General features: G+C 44.8%; 2 protein-coding genes across 4 annotated transcripts in view; both read left to right on the top strand.

Annotated features, from left to right (window-relative positions):
- The first annotated feature begins 436 nt into the window (after nt 1–436).
- On the top strand, nt 437–3216 carry LOC142898745 (PHD and RING finger domain-containing protein 1-like). 2 transcript variants are annotated; one of them, XM_076041917.1, is made up of 7 exons: nt 437–902; nt 1185–1268; nt 1404–1513; nt 1680–1771; nt 2116–2333; nt 2637–2721; nt 2807–3216. In XM_076041917.1, exons 1-7 carry the CDS (start codon nt 633–635, stop codon nt 2842–2844), a joined length of 897 nt encoding a protein of 298 aa, XP_075898032.1. In that variant the 5' UTR covers nt 437–632; the 3' UTR covers nt 2845–3216. The 2 variants fall into 2 exon arrangements, with proteins under 2 accessions (XP_075898032.1, XP_075898031.1); XM_076041916.1 differs by having other exon boundaries at nt 438–902; nt 1404–1534.
- A 6144-nt stretch (nt 3217–9360) lies between these two features.
- The window catches only part of acap3a (ArfGAP with coiled-coil, ankyrin repeat and PH domains 3a), a 54933-nt gene continuing 40456 nt past the window's right edge, over nt 9361–23837 (top strand). For both annotated transcript variants that reach the window (XM_076041838.1, XM_076041837.1), the window contains exon 1: nt 9361–9583. In XM_076041838.1, coding sequence (XP_075897953.1) covers nt 9537–9583 — 47 coding nt within the window. In that variant the 5' untranslated portion in view covers nt 9361–9536. The remainder of the gene's footprint in view (nt 9584–23837) is intronic.

Genomic DNA, 23837 nt, shown 5'->3' with positions numbered 1-23837 from the left:
TCCATGGAGCCATGATGCCATATTTAGCCAATTGATCCCGGAGAAACATTGCGATGTCGAGAATATCTGAATGGGCTTTCCTTCGAAACAACCGCAAAGTCCTCAGATGCCTACGTAAAGTTGATAAACTAATTGTAATGCCATCTATGTCACTTAAAGACAGGACTATTTCCCAGTGTCTTAAACCCATGTCAAAATAGAATTTGATTGAACTGAACAAGCTGGCCATGTTTGCTTCCATTATATGTAGCTCTCAATAAAAGAATGGAACTCGGGGGAAATAGGGCGGAAAAAATATTTGCACGAAAAACAGGGCGGAAAAAAATTAGCGCGAAAAACAGACATAATTACACTGAAAAACAGTTAAAAAAAAAAAAAAAAAAAAGCCCAGTGAATGCAATACGCTTCCGTAGTTTATCAGATAATTGTAGTAAGTTTATTTAATTCCTTTCCTGTGAATATGACCGGAAGTGGGTTATGTAGCGTAAAACGTTGAGCCGAAGCTAGCGGGGTAACGTCATTGTAGCTATTGTCGAGTCGGTTAAACTGGTTAAAGTAAGCCTGAAAGTAACCTTATACATGTATATTACAACAGAGCGGACAACAAACAACACTAGAAACGTTGGCATGAAATGTTAGAGCTTGCGAAAAATGACCGTCAAGATGGATATAAATGCTTAGAGGCTGTTTGTGAGTGTGTGTTTTTGTTGTCCACTCCTCGGTTTCAAAGACTTTTAAACGTGCGGGTGCGTTCACGGCGTCGCACCCTCGACATGGATGAAGAGGGGAAAGAATCAGATAAGTGCTCCATCTGTCTGCGTCCCTTTGACAAACAAGCCGTGGCCTCTCTGGAGAGCTGCCAGCATGCGTTTTGTCTGGAATGTATCCTGCAGTGGTCGCAAGTAAGCATGCGCACCATCTACAACATCAAAACAAGCACATTTATCATCACTCGTTTGCCAACAAATGAGGAATATTAAATCTGTTGAATAGCAAATCTACAGGGTTGTAAATATACTTAAGTTCAAACATAATTTATTTGCTGTTGTTGTGGAAACGTCGCCCTTAGGTTCGAGAAAACTCGTAATCTTTTACAACTTATTACAGATTCATTCATTCATTCATTCATTCATTCATTCAGAGAAATAATGTACACGGAGATCTGTCCGTTGTCCTTATTTCAGACAGCCAACACTTGTCCAGTCGATCGGAGCAGTTTTGCAGTCATCCACCAGAGACGGTGTCCTGGAGGGGACATTCAAAAGAAGGTAGCCCCTCTATTCCACCCCCCCACCCCCTTTTTTTTTTTTTTTTTTTTTTTTTTTTTGGCTGAAGTTTTTTTTTTTCTCAACATTCTGAGCTTTACCTCGGTATGTGGCAGATGTTTGTTTGCTCTGCTTCAGATCAAAGTGAGTGTGGTGCAAAGGGAGGAAGACGAAGATGAAGAGGAGGCTAGCAGCCCACTCACCTGTGAAGAGTGTGGGCGCTGTGATCGCGGGCACCAGCTGCTAATGTGCACACACTGTGATTCAGGGTATAACGTTGCGTTGGTGCACTTTGACATTTTTAATTCCTCCGTGTACGTTTTACTAACATGCAGTTATGGAGCACACAGTTGTGGTACTGCTGCTGGTTAATACGAACAACTCAAAGGGCTGCGATTGTGGTTTTTGTTCCAGGCATCACATGGACTGCTTGGCATCGCCATTAAACACAGATACTGAAGACGGCTGGGTTTGTCCAGAGTGTGCTGTCATTCCTCAGGACACAGGTTGAGCGGTGCACATGAATCAACAGTTCCTACAAATTATTTCTCCCTCTCACACTGCAGTATGACGCTCATTATTTCACTCCTGTCCTCTTGGTTTTAGATGTTGTAAATTAAGTGTTATAAAGGCACAACTTGCAAAAATAAACAACAATAACTAAAAAAAAAAGGTAATTTTAGGCTAAACACAAACTTGCTAAAAAGAAATTATACTGTTGCTGGAATTGTGAATGTTATAAAAGAAAAACAGAATATTATTCAGCTTTCTGTGTTTGCTATGATATGATGATCAAAATAGGACGTAAAGAATTAAAAAAATAAATAATTGTGTGCGTATGCCTGTACAGAGAACTCCATGGTGGTGGAGGGGGAGATCAGTGATGGAGAGCTGACAGACCTCGTGGCTGAAGGAGGGGACGATGCTGCGCTCGTCAGCAGTCGCCTGCGACCCTCCACATTAAGCCGCCCTCACGGCTTCACTGAACGACGGCACAGTCAGAGGATCCAGAGCAGAACCAGGACCAGCCACAGAGCCATTCCCAGCTCTCAAACCCAGACCTCAAGGGTAAGCGGATTAAACAATATTCTAATGTAACAGTTTACTGTTGGGTGCTCGGAATGGACGTAATGATCGAGTTGTTACCATCAATGGTGGAGATGGGATTTTTTTTTCTTTAAGAATTAACCTAAGAATGAACATATTCATTAAAGCAGTTGTACACATGACAAGGAAGCTTCTGTTCTGGTAATAATGGAAAAAATCAAAGTCACAAGAAGAAAGAACCTTTGTTTCAGTCATAAGATGCTCGGCGTATCTATGAATTCCCATCACGAGGCTCATTCTGCGGTGTTTTTCCTCCTCTCTCAGCATGTCCCCAAATACCTGCTGCTCACTTCAAAACCTGCTCAAGTATCTGCACCCCATCACAGCAACATGAGCAGTGCTTCAGTCGGTAAGTTACCAGCTGCGACTTCACATGGCTCCGGCACTCTGCTCCTTCTTTGCTGTTCAACTCTCGCTGTTATTTTATGCCACAGACACGAGGACCAGCAATAAAAGGAAGCGTGCAACCTGAGCCTCAACAGCTGAAAAAAGTCGATAGTGAAGCTCTTGGATTGATGCAGTTGTCAGAAGTGACCAAAAGATGGCAGTGTTGTCTCAGCAGCCTGAAGGATCAAATGGAATTTATCACCCAGTCTGAAGCACAGCACAGGTCTTCATCTGCTATTTGACCTTTTGTCACCACTTGCTACCTGCAAGTGCAATTTTAGGATTAGCGGTTCCATTTAGAGCTGCAGAGCCTTTGTAATTGGTTGACAGCCACAGGTGCAGCAACTGGACTCGTCCTGGCAAGAATGTCACAGAACTCTGATTAGCTTGACTGGAAACACCTGTGTTATCCCAGCTCTATCGGTCCAAGATAACTACTGTGAGAAAGGTCTGTTCAATTTTTGAACAGACCGGGCCTTCAGTCACCTGTCCATTCCTTGTTTTAAGGAATAGGAATAGGCTTTATTGAAAAGCAACAAAACAAAAGCACAAAGTGTAAAAACAATTGATGAATAAAATACATCATTCGCATATTGCACATGTTATTGCACAGCAGCCTGGTGGCCCAAGGGGAGAAGGTGTTTCTAAGCCTGTTTGTCCGTTGCCTCAGAACTCTGCACCTCCTGCCAGAGGGCAGCAGGTCACAGAGGCTGTGTCCAGGGTGCGATGGGTCATGGAGGATCTTTTTTGCCCTGTTGGGTGCCTGAGAGTCTGCAGTGTCTTCCAGGGAGGGCAGGGGGCGGCCGATGATCTTCTGTGTCCATTTTATTACCCCCTGCAGTGCTGTCCTGTCCTTTGCAGTGAGGCTGGCATACCACACTGTAGTGCTTCACTGTCGAGTGATAAAAGCTTGGCATCAGGTTAGCCTGTAGGTGGCACTTCCTGTTTAGTTTCTTTTTGTTTTGTTTTTTTGAAACATTGTGGAATTCATTCTCACCATGGATTTAAAAAATGCTGTATTCTGTATGTCACGGGTATTTTGCTCGGCTTGACATAAAGAGCATATTGGCCTATGGGGGAGGGGGTAGGCAGCCGTGGTTGTCCTCCCATCACCAGCATCAGGAGCAAACGTGGCTCCTCAGTCTCATCATACATTTAGATGTGTTCCTTCACGTGTGCTCGAGCTCAGATGTGTGTTTGAGATGCACCATGAGGGCGAGATGCCACGAGGGTTCGGCGCTCAGCCAGGACCACAAGCCCGCTCACTGATAGCGCTGCTGCACAAAGCCTCAGAGCTCACGTGTGCCCATGCGCGCGCACAGTTGTTTGGATGGGCGGGTCTCTTGACAAGCCCGCAGCTCGTCTTGCCCTAGATTTTCCCACCGCGCCCCCCCCCCCCCCCCCCCCCCCCCCACACACCCCAAAACAACGTGTGCAGGAAAACAAATGCCGAGCTCCATTGGCCAGACGTGTTTGCCGAGCAGAACAGCTGAACAAAATGTTGTGAGCTGAGACGCCGAGGTGCTAAAGTGTACACAAGAAGGCACTCACATCTCTGTGGCTTTGTGGGTTTTATATCTGTGCTGATGGACACAAAAATGCCGTGAACCCTGCATTGTTAATTATCCCATGTGTATACCGCGACTGCATTACTGCATTTTTTTAAAAGCTCTTTTAAGTGTTCAATTAAATGAGCAACCTCTCTGACGTGACCTCCTTTTTGGACTTAGAAAGAAAGAAAGAGAACAGATTTAATATATTTATTAAATTACATGCTGTGCATGTTAGAAGGGAATTTAGTCGCACTAATGATCTTGAGTGTTATGCCAGCATCCCCATTAGGTTGGTTCATTTTACAGCTGTAGTGGAAAAATCTGAACTTGTCTGACCCGTTCACAATGATTTCTGGTGCCTTTTGTAATGAGACTGAACTGAGAAAGCGATTATAGTTTTTCTTACACCACCACAGTCAGCTCACTGATGTGGACTGGGTATACTGGACCAATGATGGCACTTCTACATGAAGGGAAAAGATGCAAACCAATGAAAAGCTCTGACTTTGCCTTAACCCAAACATGCAAAACATGGAAAGTTTCTCTTTGATTAGTAAGCATAATAAAAAAAAAATGCTTCATTATCTTACTGTTAAACTTTACTTTCACAATCCAGCATTAAAACAGTGTGATTCTTAGAACTTTGGAAAATATCTGAGGGTTCTCTTTGACATACAAAAGTGTGTCATTGTTGTGAAGTTGACGCAGGGAAAAAGACTTCCTGAAAATTATGCATCCATTGTTTCTCTTCCAGCTGTTCTAGCGTTGACCCTCTGCTCACCCCGAGGATCCTGTCACTTTTGTTTCCTTTCAGGAATTTCAGCCAGGAATTACACATTTTGACCTGTAGAGGGCCCCTTTAGAAGATAAGGAGCGTAGGTAACACAAAGACTCTTTGCATCCTTTTTCTCCTCAAGACAAAGGTTTACCTTCATTTTGCTGTTGGAAGAGAAGGATTGCAACCTTGGTTTTACTGGATGATGAAAGTCCCACAACACCATTAACCAGCTGGATGTGGGTGGATTTTTCGAAACATTTCAAAATGAAGTCACATAACTTAACTTTTATGTTGCCAGCAAAGACGTTTAGGATATGTAAACTTTAAAATTTAGTCAATTTGTTTTATTCGTAAAAGTAATTAATGAAACGGTACAAAAGACGTTTGATGCGTGTATTTCTGTTCACTGACAATACCACATAGGATTCCCAATATTATTTTTTGGGTTCTGCTTTATTTAACTTCATGCACTTACTGGACGACGGGCAGAGCTTATTGTGAAGTCACACTTTGAGACTCCAAAGTATTTTGCAGCTGGAGTCATGGTGCTGATTATCTACAGCTAGGAGGCTGCTCGGCTACAGAAGCATTGCTTTGCAGCGTCGACGCACTTTGACTGGAGCATTTGGGTTGTAGACCTAATGTGCATCGCCAGGGCTCCTAAATAAATCAACAGCTATGTTGAAATGAAATGCTGCCGTTTCACGAGGGGTTTCAAACTTAGAAAGGTTGTGTGTCAAGGGCTTTAAGATGTGGCCTGGTATAATTTATTAAAATAAGAAGTACTATCACATACAGTGGTGAGTTGTTGCAAACATTTCCGGCTTGGGGAAAACCTTCAGCGTCAAATAAATTTAAATTACTTTCAGAAAATATTTAAAATTAAAAAACTTGTTCCAGATTAAGAGACGTTTATTCTAACGTATGTTTATTTTTATTTTTATTTTAGGAGTTGTGTTCCACACGATTTAATTGGCTTAGGCCACTTTCTCTCGGGAATCCTCACCGTTACCAATTAGTGTGACTCATGCATACTGTAAAAGAGCAAAAAAAATAAATTGCTTTCCCATTTAAGCTTTGCTAAATTACAAAAAATCAACCCAACATGACTAATACCATTCCAGGGTATCATCATATAGAGAACATGCACAGACTCCTGCAAGCATGTTATCTTATGCATACATTTTGGAGTGAGCCAAAGCCAAAAAGACAGCCATGCATTATACAGAGCATGGGCACAGCATCTGTATGCCTGGTTGGTAGTGACTTGTAGAGCCTTGCACCTGCAGTCTGTGGGGATGACATTACAAGCGTTGTACTCGGCAGCGCGGTTAGTAGCAGCTCTCTCCAGCAGACCATCGAGGGGAGCAAAAGTAGGTCATCCTCCCAGAGACCCCCACATCCCTGCAGTAGTGCTGCCGTCTGCCATGAGAGGGCCTGCGATGAAAGCGAAAATGGGAGTCGACGGCACCCTTCCACTCACTTGTCCTGCCACACAAAGGAAAAGCCACATGTGCACATGCAGTAGGCTAGCTTAGTTTAGCACGAGGACGCTACAGCACAAATAACCAGTTGAGTGAGAGTTGCCAACCGTCCCTTAAAATACAGAATTGTTCCGTATTTGACAATGAAATGTTGCGTCCCGGTTTGAATTGATACAGGACGGGGTTTGTCCCGTATTCCTGAGTTGTCTTGAACGTAAATTTATCTTCAATGCAAACTCATGTTTGTTTCCACAGAGTTTGCGATCAAAACCGTAATCTACGTAGCTGCAGGCAATACCATTGCACAACCCATTCACATTGTAAAAGCCATCCATCCTGCACTTTATTTTTCTGAATGAAAGTTGGCAACACTAAACCTGGCATGCAATTTACATTGCAAAATAATTAATTTTCATTCATTTTGTGTATCTATTCAGCAAAGAGCTGATAGAACACATTAATAAAATGGAGGGAAAACTTAGGATAGACGCACCATTCATTGTTGTTAGCATTGCTTGTCCATATTTCCATGTCTGTGTCAAAAAACATGTATATGACTGAAGCGCCAGAATGTTCAGCTGAGGTCTTGTATAAAAAAAAAATCAACTGTAAAGCTGTCAAGAAAACTCTTCAGTGAAGTTCTTGATTCTTTCTTTTAAAGTGACAATTCTGTTTCATTCTGAGCCACTGTTACTTAGCACGGCAACACCCAGAGCCACTGATACTATAGCAGCAACACCGTCTCTTTTAGCATTTGGTAGGCTCTTCGTTGGCTTCCTCTGGAAATTGCAGAGGTTCCAGGGTTTGTCACCACGAACGGAAAGCTGGTTGGAAATCGAATGTTAACTCTGAAAGAGGACCCTGACAACTGCAGGTATGTGAGATGGACCACGTTTGAGATCAAGTGATCTTGTTGCATTGTTGGTAATCAACTCATAGTCAAAAAAGCAATATGTAAAATGCAATGTCCGCTTTCAATTTCTGCTTTAAATGTCTACACTTATAATTGCGTTGCTGCTGTAAAGAAACCAGTGATTATGCACGCTATTAAGTATGTGTCAGCGTATGAGCAAACTGCTGACTCAACAGCTTCACAAAGAGGGAGCGAGTGCTTTGATCTGACGTTAGTAAAACACCCAAGGATGGAGGCAAATAGGGCGGGGGCGAGGAGGGAAAAGGGAGTGAAACAAGTGAAAAATAGCTGCTCTCACAGTCAAAACAGCGCCTTGGTGAGACTTTTCATTCTGGTCATCACCAAGGGCTCGTTTTCCATGTGTATCTGCCAAATTAGGATCTAATTCTCTTTCTATTGTTATTTACCACGAATGTGAAGCTACATTTTTTTCCCAGAAGAAAATGGTAGTAAGCAGATTTTTACATTTTGCGTAACATCCACCCGTCTCCCCTATGCCAACATGTTTCGTTTTGGATTTGAACAGTAGAAAAAGGGAACCATTGTGGAACTCCGACTCCTCTTCCAAAAAGTACCGCAAAACAACATTTTACGCAAACCTCTGCAGCTGCTGATAAAGTCCATATCTCTCCTCGGAGATTGAGCGTCTGATGCTGGTATTTAGTGGAAACACCTCAGTAGGGAACGGATGAGATCATCCCCATTCATGGGCCGAGCTGCAGCCTTTTGAAAGGCGGGATGGGGAGGAACAATGTCGCTCTATGAAAGCCCAATCCAGAGCAGGCACTCTTTCTCCGGGCTTTCCCATTTCCTGGGAATTAATAATAGCCCTCCTGGGGAAATGGTTTCACTTGAGATGGACTCATTTACTTGTGGCATGGGAAAGTAGACAGGTGTAGCCACAAGAGGATAAGTTACGACTGTGAAGTTGTTGTTTTATTAATTTTAGTTAGTTTTTATTTTATTTTAAGAAAACGCTTTGTAAAATCAAGTTATTGGTTTCTCTAAGTCAGATTTTTATAGCAACTTGTGGGCACTAAAACATGCGCACATGATGCCACCCATGTCATTGAACTAATCACAGTGTTTGAGGAAGATGTGAGCATGACTACTGGAAGAATATGCGAATGGGAGCTGTCACTAAAGTGACAATTTAACCTTGATCATCCAGAGGTCACTACGTCCAACCTACATCCATCCTACATTCAAATGACCTACAGTGTGACGTCATAAGGACGAAGAGTGTGTTGCGTTCGGGTGGCATCGGACACGTTGTGAAGTATTTGGGATCAACAGTATGTCAGGGGTTAGGGCCCACTGCATAGAAAATCACAGTGTTGGTATATAAAACAATAAGACAAAATATATGTGGCAAGTTTAATTGATGTACAGAGGAACTGTGACACTTTTCTTTTACTCACGTTGTGAATATAGAACCACCAGAGGATGTCAATGTGAATTTGACAGATTCCCCTGCGGTTGGTTGGACTAACAACACATTTAAAGTGTTAAAGTGTGCCCTTTACTGTTTGCCCACCGAAAAAAGCTCAAGACACTTTATTTAAACTGTTGATAGAAAACTCTCAGCTCAAAGCAATAGTATGAATCAGGTCTACGTTGTTACCAACTCTTTGTTCAGATCAGATTTTTAACCCGGGAGAGGAACATAGTTCTTGGCTACAACGCAGTATGTTGCCTGTCTTACAATTCACAGTGTTTTTTATTGTTGTTACTAATTCGTTTTTTGTTATTTCCCGCTTAAAACCGTCGCTCGTATCGCGTCACGTTAACAGAAAGCCTGATGTCCGAGTTTTGATTGTTGGTACGTGAACGCAACACCAGCGTCCAGTAGTGAGCTCGGCGGCTCCGGAGCTTCAGAGCGCGGGACTGAGTGAGGAGGGCGAGACGCTGCTGGAGCCGAGCGACCGAGGGAGGCTCTCTGTCAAGGGGGGGATACTTCCATCTGTGTTTTCGACACCACCCGGGACATGACAGCAGCGTTTTAAAGTTCTCTTAAAAAAAACAAAACGATTGTCACCGAAGCCCAAGATGACGGTGGATTTCGAAGACTGCGTCAAGGATTCACCCCGCTTTCGGTAAGGAGAAACTAAAGTCGGAGCCGCTGACGAGCCTTCAAAACTGTTGATCGGCGTCTGTCTCGGCTGGTTTTTGCGCCGTTTATTCACATGTGAGGTCTGTCAGTGACGCCCGTTGGACTTAATTGCGACACATTGGCGGGATTAACACCTTGATCCGGCACATAATTGTACGTATTAACAGTGAGGGTGTCAGTCGCGTCTGATGATGAGGATGAGGATGAGGATGATGATGATGAACAGTGATGCAGACACATGAGTTTGTCACATGGCGGCTGCACAGATCAAAGGCTCGTCTGCTGCTTCAGATTTTTCCCACATGCTCTTCCTCCTCATGCTGCATGCGCTCCCAGTTAACCAGAATCCAAATGACGGAGGGAATGGATTAGATGGAGGTGACCCGCTGGAATTGCCTGCGTCCCCAGGTTAAATTTCCCTTTGACGTGCACGCCCTCAAATTTTTTGTTATAACCTTAACCGAAGCATGTAAGGTCATTATTGATAAATCAGTAGGTTCTCTGGGCTTTGGGTCGTCAGGTGATGCCTTCAGATGTTCTATGTCCTTTATTGGCTCTAAAGTCCTTCTGGAATTTAGTTAGGCGTCCTATCTTCTGCGTAGCTGCTGATTCGTCCATTTAGTTGCAGTTTCGTCGATGCACACGCCTCGCGTGCAAAACGCCGTCATCGAATCCCGGAAGGTTTCCTCACATGTCTGGCCGAGGACCCTGACCCCTGAGCTCCAGGGGTTACACAAACATGGCAGGAATTTGTTTTTGGCACCCACATCTGAAGCTGCTCCCCTGTTGACAGGGTGTCAGGAGGGTCTCAAACCTGCTGTGGGGTCACACAGAATAATTTCTGCCTATGAAAGTACCATTGCCCCACCAAAAGTCCTGGATTCAGTTATTATCATTATTATTTTACAATGACACATTTCCCTGGTTTGGCCTCCTGGTAGTTACCACTTGATACTCTCAGAAGTGAATTTGGAGGTAAAGTTAAATGAAAATAGTGGGAACAGAGGTCAAGAAGTGCGTGCAAGAAGGTTTGACAGCAGCTGTGAGAGGAGGCAGAGACTTACATGTTGAACTTTGATGAGAGTGACTAGGATGGATAGGATCAGGATAGGAGTCCGTCAGAGGGACAGTGCATGTTTGATGTTGTGGCGATAAAACCTGAGAGGCCGGACTGAGATGATTTGGACACGTCCAGAGGAGTGACAGTGAATATGAGTAGAAGGACGCTGAGGCTGGAACTGGCAGGCAGGGGGCTGAAGAGCAGCTTTATGGATGTATTAAAGAGGACGTGAAGTTTGGTGGATGCAGTTGGTTAGTGTTAGATTGGCTGTGCGTATGTAACCTGCTATGCCAGATGGAACCTCTATTTATCTTGACGATCCATCTCGTAAAAGAGCCCACAGCAGGCGTTTGCTGAAGGGTGGCAGGACTTGACAGGTCACTACGAAACTCGCCAATGACATCCCGATCAAACTTGTTAGGCACGTGTCATCGGCTCTTGGCATGGTTGTTTGCATTGCATGTTGACAAGGGGTTAAACAAAACCATGATGTCCACAGAGAAATGCCTCAAGTGTTGTTTTGATGCTCTGTCAAAAAAAAAAAATGCAATCAAATTTTGACAAAACCCACACAGCTCCAGCATCCACACTAATCTCTTTAGCCGTTCAACTTGTTTTTTTCTCCGTCTCGGCCTTCTTCCATGGCATTTCAGAGTTTTGGATTCTAAAATCTCTCTGATGGAGGTTGGCAAGACGGATGAGCTAGATCGTATTGGCGTATGTGTATTTATGTCTCAAACTTTTTCTCCAGTAGAAGGTGAAATTAATCTCAAATCAACATTTATCAATCTGGAAAATCAATCTAATCAAAATGAATCGATCTGAAAAAAAAAAAAAAAAAGCTTCAGTTCAGTAGCTGAGTAAATGCACCCCGTTACTTGCCAACACTGTATTTGTGTTTTGCTCCCAGAGATAAAAATCTCTGCTCCCAAATCAAAGACTTCCAGACTTGGCAGCAGCACCTTAACGACTGCCATCTGGCCTGGAGAAAGGCTCATCTCCAGAAGTGCTGAGTGCACGACTATTTTCTCCAGCCGCCCCCTTCCTCGTTTCAACGTTTCAAAGCGGTGAGGCTTCACGGAGAACGCGGTGAACGCCACGCTACAGCGACGCCAACCTCGTCCTCATCTGTAGCCCTGAGACGCCTTCCCTCTTTGTTTTGCCAGCGTTTAAGCGCCCTTATCTCTTATCTTAGCCGGAGACTGTGCAGATCATCCTCACTGGCCCGAGAGGATCAAACACCCACCCCTGTGCGCGCCACCTCCAGTCATTGTGAGTTCGCCTCCGCAGTGTGTTTTAACGCTCTCTTTATCTGCTGCCCGGGATGTTTAAAAGTCCAAGCGATGCTGAAAGAGCACAAAGTAAACGCGTGTCCTCGTAGCCACTGGAGCCTGTAACAGCGTTTTTCATGCGGCTCCTTTGTGGAGCTAAAAGCAACACAGTGTGGTGTTATGTAACAAGCCTGGAGGTGGAGAACTGGAAGAAGGCATCAGGCCCACATTGCAGGGAAACCAAGGCCTCTTCTTTGCTGTGTGTGTGTGTGTGTGTGTGTGTGTGTGTGTGTGTGTGTGTGTGTGTGTGTGTGTGTGTGTGTGTGTGTGTGTGTGTGTGTGTGTGTGTGTGTGTGTGTGGAATCACGCCGTCAAATCTGTCCTGCTCCCTTATCTCTCTCATGCCTTCTTCGCACCTTCGTTCCAGTTGGAACTATAAACAGGAAATGTCATTCAGGCTCCTGTTCTTTTCCCAGTCGGAAGCCTGAAGATCGTGTGAACTGACTGAAGAGCTCCTCGCGCTGATGCAGCCAGTGTTGAAAGGGCCACACCAGCTTGCGTGTTTGAAAAACAGTTAAAAAAAAAAAAAAGAATATCAGAATGTCAGAAATAATGTTAATGAATGAATAAAATAAAATAGAAATCAGTAGTGCACAGTGCAGCAAGCACTCGCACACATTGCTTGTTTATGTCCACTGGCGTGCCCGTCCCCTCTTTTTCCCACATTTTTCATTTCATAAGATCTTTAAAGAAGCAAATCGGACATGGCAGACTGCCGTTGTCTCCGGAACATTACAGCAATTGTCGATGAAAGAGTCAGGCGAACTCAAGTTAAAAGATCAGCGCTTGATTGCTGCTGAGGATTCTTCGTTCCCTCGCTTTAGAATATACTGATTGTCCCGAGAGCTTCTCGCTTCCGTTGGGGGACACACTCATCTCATTTGTGTCTGAATGGCCCGGGGGCAGAGAGCCGCGACAATCCCTCTTCCCTTCCCATGAACAGCTGGGGGTGGAAAGCCGAGGCCGTGGCGGCCCTCATGGCGGGGGCTTCGTGTCGGCTCCTGAAGCCCCGACGGAATCTAAGGCCAGTGACCTCATTGGCGTTCGCTGCTTGTGCGTCTCAGGCAAACGTGAGAGAATGACACAATCGATGGCCTTCTGACACACAGTCAGATGACAGACAGAGTGGTAGCAGAGGGAGCGCATGAGTGTATGCCAGTTTTGAATAAAGATAATCTGACATCCAGCACTTGTGAGGGGTAAATGAAAGTCAGTACTGCAGAACTGGTATTCTTGTCAAAAAGAACCATGACTTTGTGTAATAACCAAATACATATCAATATTTTTTTAAAAGAAACCATGGAAAATTACTTCACCATGTCATCATTTTATCTTGAAGAAATAAAACATTTAATCACATCAAGCAATAAAAACAGCAAATATTTACTGATGAGAAGAAATATTTGAGAGAGACTAAATGAGCCAACTATCTACAGGTTTTTGTCTTCTTTGGCACTTTGTGAAAACTGGAAAGCACCAAATAGTTCAGTATCTCGATTAAAAAAAAGCTTTTATTTTGATATTTCAAAATGTTCCCCACCCGTCTTTGGAACAGGAATTTATGTGATTACATTTACAAAGTTTTCACAAATAAGAGCTGTAACTGCATGAAGTGCTGCAGCCTTTGGCGGACACCAGAAGTGAGCCCCCCCTGAAGGACAGAGTCACTCTGAGTTCATGTCGCTCCACCACTGTGTAGGAATCCTTTTCGGGAGGGTGGACAATATTTCTGGAGGATGTACATCTCCAGCTGTGTGGAGCTGGGAGGGATTCGTACCGACTGCTTGGTCTCGTTGCTTCTGCTCTATTTCAGACTGACCTCCTTCCATCTTGAATCTGTGTCAGTGGCCCTTCTGTTTAGACGAGCGACCCCTCCACCAACCCTTCAACACGGTGACTTTGGGTCAGTAGAGGGTGAGGAGGAGAGCCCGCATCATTATTTCTATCAACAAACCAAACACATACTTGATGTCGGGCCGTCACGGCCATCTATTCACGCAGCGGCAGCAGCAGCAGGAGCAGCAGCATCAACTGACATCATATAGAGATGTGCTCCGATGCATATTTAAGGGAACCAAGCCACCGAAAGAAGCCCGCGTTCTGCTTTACATCAATTTAATGACCTCTGCTTGCGAGTTATGCGGTGAAGGCATTAGGGAAACGGCCACATTCTTGCCACGTTTTTTAATTTCCATCAGCTGCTTTGATTTAATGGCATAGAAAGCTCAGGGCTGCTGCCACAGAGGCGTTTCCCCTACACCCCGCTCAAGGGCGCCGAATGCGCTGCTGCTAACGACGCCAGGTAATGAAAGTGACAAGGATTAAGGGAGCGGTGTGTACAGTTTGATGGTTTTAATCAGGGATTGGCCCACATTCGCCAGGCTCAAAATCCACGGACGGCGAGGTGTCTCACCTGGAGGCTTAGCGTCCGATTGGTGTCACCCCGACTGCAAACAGATCCAACGATACACACAGCAATATGATTTCTTTGCCGCCCCCCCGCTAGGAGGGATCGGCACCATTAGCAGAGTGGGCTTTCATCTTTTTTTTTAAAACGAGACCGGATGAAGGGCTTTTTGCCAGTCGGAGGCCCCACAGCTCACCAGGCACCAAAGCATGTAGGGCAGCTGCTAGAGGGTCGCAGAGCATCATTATTGTGTGTTTGAAGTATTGCTGTTAGCCACAACAGGTTCAAACTAATGCAGGCCCTCTACACCAGCGCTGCTTTTTGACAGTGAGTGAACGTGCCAGACGGAAGGTGTCACAAATCCACAGGATACCTTCCATCTTGGAAGGACCCAACAGTGAAGCCTTGAAAAAGTCTGAGCTTCACAGATTAAAACATTTTTGGTCGCTAGTGAATGAACGTGTTCTGGGACATTAAACAAGTTGGGAGCAACAACTTGACATATTTGATACAAACATGATACATCTTTGTTTGTGGGAATATCAGCCACGGGGTCCCACGTCGCCTTGTAGTTTTCCCACAGTGGAATATGGTGAGCTGATATCTATGTGCTCAAAGTTAATTGATGAGTTTGTAAAGTGGACATTAATCCTTGGTGAAATGCTTTAAGATGCGAAGATGACGTCATCGCCGGAGCTTTTGTGTTGAAGGAGGGGGCCCGCGCTCCACGAGTCCTGGACCCATCCTCCATTTGGTCCTCATGAATAGCAGGACGTCTCGCACAAATGTAGGCTTCTGCATGCTGAACACAGCGCTTCATCTTTCTCTGTCTGCCGTCCTGAGAGATGACAAAGTGCCTGGTCGGCCTCGGGCGGACGACGCTGAGTGCGAACAGTTTATTACGTTGGGTGAAATCCAATAGCCGGTGCTCATGGGCGCTATCCAGTTCGGTCCCTCTTGTGTGTGTCTTTTTTTTTTTTTTTTTTTTTGCTAGCCATCCGGTGTTGCCACAGGTTGCGCATGCTGTGCCACAGACATTGAATCAGCACTATGGCAACATCTCGAGCCCTAAATGATGGATGACTTGTAGTGTATTGGCATTAGTATTCCTTTCGCAACCCGTGGGGAGTGAGACCAGCAATGACTAATGCGAGGCAGGGGAGTTCGAAAACAAGAGCCGCGCCAGTGAGTGCACAATCACAAACTCTCTCTCTCTCTCTCTCTCTCTCTCTCTCTCTCTCTCTCTCCCTCTCTCTCTCTCTCTCACACACACACACACACACACACACACACACACCACACACACACACTCTGGAAACACACTGCAGATTTTTTCACACCGATAATCCAAGCCTTTGGTCCTTGCAGTGCGGGCCAACAGAATTGCAGCTCGACGTTCATTCCTCCCCTTTGCAAATTGGATTATGGTAATGGAGAATGAACATCTGATCTCAATTCTGCATGGCTGCAGATATCACATGTCTCAAACTGTTTGGAAGAGAAAATCCACTTTACCTCTGATATGGAAGCAAAGAGTTCAGACGACCCCGGAAAGAGAGCCGATCACGTTTTTTAAACTCAGGCTTTGGGAGGAGGGAGGTGAAGACTCGAACGCGAGAGAAACAGGACAGACATTTTGCACTAGAGAACATCAGTCATTTTTAATGTATTTTTTTTTATAATGCATCATATATGGATTAGTGTCATCTGTGCACCTCTGACCCTTTCTGACCCAGTGCGGAGGGGGTTAAGCCTCAGCTGCAACGTGACTCCATGGAAGGCTGCCGGTTCTGCCTTGTGAAATGGACTGTAATTCTAAGTTAATATAAATAGTCTGGCTAATGTTCCTGGCGGATTATACGTACCCCGCTGCATAGCTGTCAGATGTGCGACAGGAAACCTTAACATAATGCCAGAGGACAGCCTTAGAGTTCTCTTGTCTGGACTCATTAGCACTTATTTATTACTTTAGATCACTTTTATTTCCCGTACATGTCTTCTTAATGTGGGACTGCAGTTGATTAGCATATCTTAAAATAAAGGTTGGAATAAGGTTTGGTTTTCTGCTACATTTACTTAAAAAATAAACATACATAAGACTGATTTGGTTAATTTAAGGGCAGCTGTAAGCATTAATACAAATTTGGACTCTTTTTCAGAGGCTTTATACTATAGCCAGCTTAATGCTAGCCCATTTGCAGCAGCTTTTTGATAACACATGTTTGGGATGATTTTTTTGATTATCAGAATCTGTTGGTATTATAGGCATTTTAAAAAAGTATTTAAAATACAAATGGATATTTTGATTTTGGCAGCTGCGGAGCTTCTTTCTGAAAGCTCTAATTTAATAAAATGTCAACTTCATTGAACAGTACTAAGCCAAGACTCCAATATCTCAGCTCAAGTGTTACTCGTATGAATTTCCAAAAAGGTATGAACAAGTGAATCATACATATGAGAAGTTTCATTTATTACTTTTCAGAAATGAATTGGGAAGCATGTTTTTCGCCAAGAACGGAGAAATTGTGGACATATGCGGGTGTCCAAGCTTTACATCGAAGAAGTCATGAACATTTGTGTCAGCTTTTACCAGTGCAGTGTCTTCAGCCTGGGCAGCTTGTCTCTCACCTCTTTTGCCATTTGAGATGAAACATTGATTGGAGACGGCCCAAGTTCCTCGGCAGCTGCATCCCGCCTATCTCGTGTTCCATCTCTCAGCTGTGTTTTCTGTTTTTTAACATCATGTGAGGAGCCGCTCCCTCAGCTTGACGGTGACTCTTGTGCGCCATGTGACATGATAATCTGTTTTTTTTTCAGTCCTTCTCAAAAAGAAAAGGAAAATGTGCCCAACGTGCAGTTGCACTTTAAAGGCAGAGAGAGATGGGCAGAGTTATGACAAAACATATGTCACTGTTTAACATAACGTCCGCCCTGCACCCATGGGCGATGTTGGGCTGGACGACTGAGGACTTTCCAGGTGTGTCAACATACGTGTTGATCACCAAAGGTCAGGATTTTTTACAGACCGGGGTGGGGAATTTAGCCATGCAGCGGCGGTATGCTGATCTTCGCCTGGGGAATACAGAGTAACTGTACATAGCCCAAAGTGCGGCTGGAAGATAAAGGGAATGGCTGGGAATAGTCGGTCCCTGCTCAGTTTCGAAATGCTGAATCACACGTGTGCGAGCATCTGTTTCTGATTTGTTCCATCCCTCTCGCTCGCTGCTCCGTTCCTCTCCCCTCCTCGTCCCCTTTTCCGTCTTCCCTGCCTTCCCCTCGGCGCGGGGGCAGGCGCCCGGTCGAGCCCCAAACAGAACCGGGCCCAGGCGCAGGCCAGGAAATGCGTCAGTGCCGTCGGATATTGAAAGCAGGTTGGGAGTGAAAGGGCGAATCCCCCGAGACATGATGGGCGTGAAGAAGCTGCTGACTCCCCCAATATGTCACCCAGCCCAGAGAAGATAAATCCCCAGAACGCCATTAAAATACTTCCAGCGTTAATAAAACAACACTGCTCACTAGAAGACTCATTATGTACGCAGATGTTTCTTCGCTCCCCCTGCCTCTTTTTTTTTTCTTTAACTTTTGAACGTGAAGTTTTGAAGAATCTGCTTTTGTCATGAATGTTAACATGTTACTACATTGTCCTGTGATGCTGTTCAGACCAGGGAATATTTTTCTTTTCAATTTGAATCTCGTCATTGATCTTTTCTCTTGTCATGTTTTGTGACATTTTTTAAAGTTTTTCTTGAGCCATTATGGTCTGTAACTTTTGTCAGATGACTTTAAGACCGGGTCATTTATACCAGGGGTCCCCAGGCTGCGGACCAGTACTGGTCCGTGGGTCCTGTGGTTCCGGGCTGCGGGACTTTAGCACGATGGCCACGAGACACAATCTGGGTCACATTCTTCTGCATTCACTTAACTTTCCCCCAAACTTCCATCAGCTTGACCTTTTCATTCCACCAAGCTCGTTTGTCTCTGTCTCACTGCTGGGCTGGATGTGCCTCTTTCCCCCGAGGATTCTGGTTTTGGTGCGTGAGGCCATGTGAGCTGTGACTCGGCTTCATCCTTTCTCACAGAGTGGTGGAATTTCTGCTGCTGCTCTGATTTTTGGACTCTCGCTCTACTGAGAGTCATTTTCATTTCCGAGAACACGCGTCTCCCCTGAACTTCACTTGACTGCACGCGACCATTGTAGTTTCCACTCGCACTGTCAGAGATGACTCTTCTTCTCTTTCTCTTGCCGTGCCGAAGTTCACACAGTTCGCGGAGTTCACTTGGCAAAAATGAAGTGCGAAGAATGATTGTTTTACAAAAAAATTGCATCCACATTGGACGTCCCCGGTGCTGCTCGCAGTTGGACATACGTCTTTCCGTTATCTCCCCCTGGCTCTTGTTTCCACGTGGCGCTTCCTTTGCTGATAGTTCCAGGGTCAGGTTAGATCTCTGCCGGTTCACGCAGGAGTCATATCAACATTCAGGGCCACGGACCTGATGGAAACAGGTCGCTGTGTCACCGAGGAGGGACGCACAGAGTGACGTCAGCGCCGGTGTTGCTGACTTCAGACCAGGAGGAAACACCTGGGATGGAAACCGGGGAGGAAGTTTCGGGATCCGTCGCCTGTTCTGCTGACTCTTGACGGCCGTGGCGTCTCAAACACAAACAAGCAGCTCATATGCTTACGCAACGCTTTTTGAGTTCTGGGATGAAAAACAAAAAATCCGTGCCGCTTCCTATCCAAGTTTTGCAAGCCCTATTTGGAACAAAACGGGAAATTAGCATAATCCCAGTGGAAGCCTTTTTTTTTCTGCGAGCACCAGCGTTCAGACAGGAAAGAGCTGAATGCTTCACACGTCTGGTATGCCTTTCTAGTGTAAGCCAAGCTGCATGTTTAGCCCACAAAAATGCCGGGAAGACTCCCAGCTCGGCCGCGCCGCTGACCGGACGCATCGCGTCTGCGTGGGCAATTCAGCTATTTCACCAAAATGTCAGGGTGTTGCGTCGCAGGACTGGCGTACTATGAGCGGCGCTCTGAGGGAACCAGCGCTGCTCTGTAGGCTTTATTGTGTGCTTCCCTTCAATGGAACATTGTCCAGGGCAGTTCTCACAGCCTTCTCTGGACCCTCTGTGTGTCTGTGTGTCTGTGTGTCCGTGTGTGTCTGTATGTGTGTATTTCTCCTGAACGTCTCCCTCGTCCCAAATATCTTCATTGACATTTTTGTCTGTTGCCGTCATGCTGGACCACCCTGACTTAATATAAACCTGCGCCGCCAGCTGAGAACTCTTGTGTCCCAACTATCCTCTGGCCTGTCAGACCCCCCTTTTTTCCAGTTTACCTCCGCAGCCTGTGTGTTGTGACGATGAACACGAACCCCTCCACCCCCACCCCCACCATCGCCCCGTGTGTCAACGTAAACAGCGCACTTTTAGATTGTCCATTTGGTCCCGTTTCCTTCGTGATGATGCGCATGAAGTGGTCGCAGGCCGCACTGGTGTGCAGTTGAAGTGAGTAATAGTGTGAAGGCCACCGATAGGGTCACGTTTCCTCAACACAACCCTCTATGTCATTTCCCTGAATTGAAGGATGGATGGATGGATGGATGGACAAGGATTGTACTTTTGTATTATATCTGAAAACCACAATCAAGTGATCTGCCTCGACCCTTATGGTTGGTAATTCCAAGGAAATATTTCCTGTCTTGTGCGAGGCGGCTTGCATGGCTTTCCACGCTCACCAGATGACATACACGCTACATTCATTGCAGACGTTCCCCTGTTTTTAGTTAAATAATCAATCCTTTTTGCCTGGATTAGAAGTATTGTTACTTGTAGTAGTAGTAGTATATACATGTTTTTAACAGCTATATATATCTTTTTTTTTTTTTTATCCCAATGGGTTAATCATGCGATCCACAAAGTGTTTGATGTGGCTCTGCCACGGCTCCAACTTGATGTGAGGTCATCAGGGTCCAGTTTTCTTCCCTAACGCAGACATTTTTTTTCCAAAGAGGTCATAACTCCCACATTGTTTTTGTTTGCTGTTTATTTCTCTAGTACACCAATTAGCGCAGGACTGAACGTGTTTTTCATTTGCCTGAGGCCACTTTTAGTTTTGAATTCTAGAATTCATGTTGCCATGGCTAATGACGGCCAGACTGGATAAGAACGTGACTCGCGCTTTCAGTGTGTTGCATCACAGCAGCAGTGTTTTTTTTTAATTCGCACTGATGTCAATCCCGTGAGAGTGGAGGTCGGGTTGTTGCCTCTTCCTACCGCTGATATCACAGTGGGAGTTTTTGTTTATGGGACTTCCAGAATGACTTCATGGCAGACCCACAACAACAAGGTCACACAGAGGCTTGTTGGCCATGTTCCCAACTTCCCATTCATTGTTTCATTTACGTTTAAGTTGCATAGCTGTGTTGCTTCCAAGAACCAGCCTGTCAGCAGGAAGTTTGGAAAAATGTTCCATGAATCCAGTGGTTGCATTTATGAGCAACCAGATTTCCTCTATAGGATGAGATGTCTAGACAGACAGTCTTCACATGTTGCTGACTGATGTCTTAATCTAATGGCCAGAGAGAGCTTTTAGCAGACATGGAAAGTACAGGGAAGTATAAACATTAAACAGGTTTTTGCTAGTGAATATTTTTAATAGAACGTTGTTCCTACTTCTTTGTACAGTGAACCTACTGTATATACATGGCCGACGAAAACATTTGAGTTTCCATCCGTCAAAAAATCATCCAAATCAAGGTTTCAGGCACAAAATCAATTGTTGTCAACACATGACTGGACCAGTCACATGCTGCATTTCCATAACGTGTGGAGCCAACTACTGCCAATAGACTTAAAAAATGAAAAAACAAAACATGTGTGACGACTGATGTGAATTAACAAGACTATGTAAAGTTTAGCTGCGTTGTTTTATGGTGCTACGTGATGACTGGAAGCAGAGGTAAATAAACACAAGCAGACAAATGGAAAGACACTTGAAACACATCGACAATTGAAACACAAGAATTGTGCTCGTTTCAATTATTCTTGCAGGTCGGCTGCCACCGGCCATGAGGATTACTGCTCATAGACCATGACAGGATAATTGAAATCTAATCATATTACCATAAGCTAATGCGGCTGTGCTAGTACTAATACGACCACATGCACCAGTCACACTGTACGGAAAGCACTCACCAAAGTCACGTGGGTCGGCTGTTTGCTACATCTCAGTTTCGGCAGAAACTTGTTTCCATAACACATCTGACGTGATTGGGAGAAGAAAAATAAAATCACCTCAAACCTGCATACAAACTTTATAGCAATTTAGAGGAAGTTGTTTGGAACACTTCTTTTTTTGATTTTGTGGAAGCTTCAGTTCAGTTTTTTGATGATCAAGAGGTGGTGGACACAGCGTGGTTGATGCCAATTCAAGTCAACTACAGTTCACAAATTAACAAAGAGAAAAGACCAATCTGAGGCTTGTTTTCTTCCATCATCGTCCAATCAACCACCACGTTGCTTTTTTTTCTTCCTCCTTCCTCCACTTCTTCCAAGCTTTATTCCACACCACAGTTCTTAAATGAAGTCATATCAAGTTAACATTCTAGACAGATAGTTGAATATGTGCATTAGTGATCTTTGCTTTTTGGTGAACAGAAAACAGGATGTCATTTAAAAAGATGATCAGCAGTCGACTCTGTGGCAAACAAACTTTTTTTCCTTCTTAGTGAATAATATGTGAAGTTTACTTGAGACGCTGCCTTTCTTTCGCGTGTTAGTCTTGCTGGTTGATGCGCATCCAGCTGTCCAGCTGTCTGACTGCGCACTGAAAGGCGATATTGTGCAGAAGACGTCTGTTCCACAGCTGACCTGTACTTAAAACGTTGAAATATTGGTGGAAAGGCTGACATGGGTAAGAAAACCCCTCTTGGCCGAGTCACCCTCGCAAAAGAGATTTTGCTCTCAATGGCTCCTTTTTTCTTGGATGAATAAAGGTTAAATAAAAAAAGAAAGTAAAAAGCGTCACTGTTTACAGCTCTGCTCGTGCGACAGAGAAATATTCTGCTTCTCTGCTGCATTATGAGCTCTTAGATTTTTAATCGCGCTCCAGCTCCTCTGCTTTCTGACGCAAGACGACACAACTCTGCATTTGAAATTCAGCCGTTATCTTGTCTTATTTGGGTCAGGCACCCTCGAAACGCTCTGTCTGCTCAGAAGCTAAAATTAGGTGATCGAGACGCTTTGCTTGTTTGTCCGCTTGCAAGATCCAAGAGCCAGACAAGGTTATTAATAGAAACTGTAGCATTTTTGTTGTCTCAAAACATTTTGAAAAAAAACTCCAGTTGTTGACGTCACGTTGGCATGTGATGATGTTTTTTTGTTTTTCAACTGATTCATGTGCGTGAATCCAGCCGCGTGTTTTTGGATTTAGAGGATGGATTTGCGAATGAGCAGCCCCTCAAGCTGCTGCTGGCCTCCGTTCCACCATGAATCAAATAGAGGAGAGAGAGTGAGGTGGTGGAGGGCTGAGGCTGAAGGGTCTCCTGGCACACAGAGGCACCCCCTGGGCCCGGGAGTCCTTGGAGTGTGATCAGAGGGGTGGCCGAGGGCAGCTGCTTTCCCCCCAGGGACTGGGTCACTCTCACGGGTGCAACAATAGGTCAGGAGTCGGGTTTTTGGCAGTCACTGTCAATATGTGTGCATGAGTGGCTAAAGTGTGAAGGAGATGCTAGTACACTGACCTTCAGTGATAAACCGTACTGGGCCACAGCCACTGATGAGGGCTTTTCAGTGAACCACCGTCGAGGCCGTTCTTGCAGACAATGACCTGTTTTTACTTGTGTTGCCGCTAAGATACTGTACAAGGAGATGCACTTCAGACATTTTTACCCGTGAACAGGTAAATTTGATCATGTGGCTTGATGTCTACGGTCTCTGTCAGTGTCTGAATAATATACATGCCTATAAAGTCAACCACTTAACCATCAGTTTGACCTTCAGGCAGACTGGCTAGGCCACTGATAATCCTCCATCTCAGCAGTCATATTGTTCCACTGCTGCTTTGACCGACGCACAGGTTGCTGGGTGTCCTACGCTGACAGACGGCAAGCAATCTTTTTATGAAAGTGGACTGCAAAGTCACAATGGTCACTGTGTATTTACTTTGATGTCACATTATCTGAAAGAACGGCAGGAAGTCTGGAAGTTGGAGCCTGGAAAAAAAAGTATGGACTTTTAAACGTGTGTGGGAACCCTGCAGAAATCATTTTACATAACTAATGGTAGCTGTGGGACTGGCTTATGTGAGCGCTTTGTGATCTGGAGCTTGACATTCCTGAACAATTCCCAATTTACTTGCTTCGCATTACTGACTTGTGCATCCATTGTCCATGTCCAAGACAGTGATACATTGTCTCTGCCTTGTCCCTTTCCACTTCT

The sequence above is a fragment of the Nelusetta ayraudi genome, unplaced genomic scaffold (assembly GCF_046127955.1).
Source record: "Nelusetta ayraudi isolate G7.1 ecotype Tasmania unplaced genomic scaffold, CSIRO-AGI_Nayr_v1 ptg000070l, whole genome shotgun sequence".
In the NCBI taxonomy this organism is placed as follows: domain Eukaryota; kingdom Metazoa; phylum Chordata; class Actinopteri; order Tetraodontiformes; family Monacanthidae; genus Nelusetta; species Nelusetta ayraudi.
Note: the sequence above shows the minus strand (reverse complement) of the source record. Positions and strands in the feature narration are given on the sequence as shown.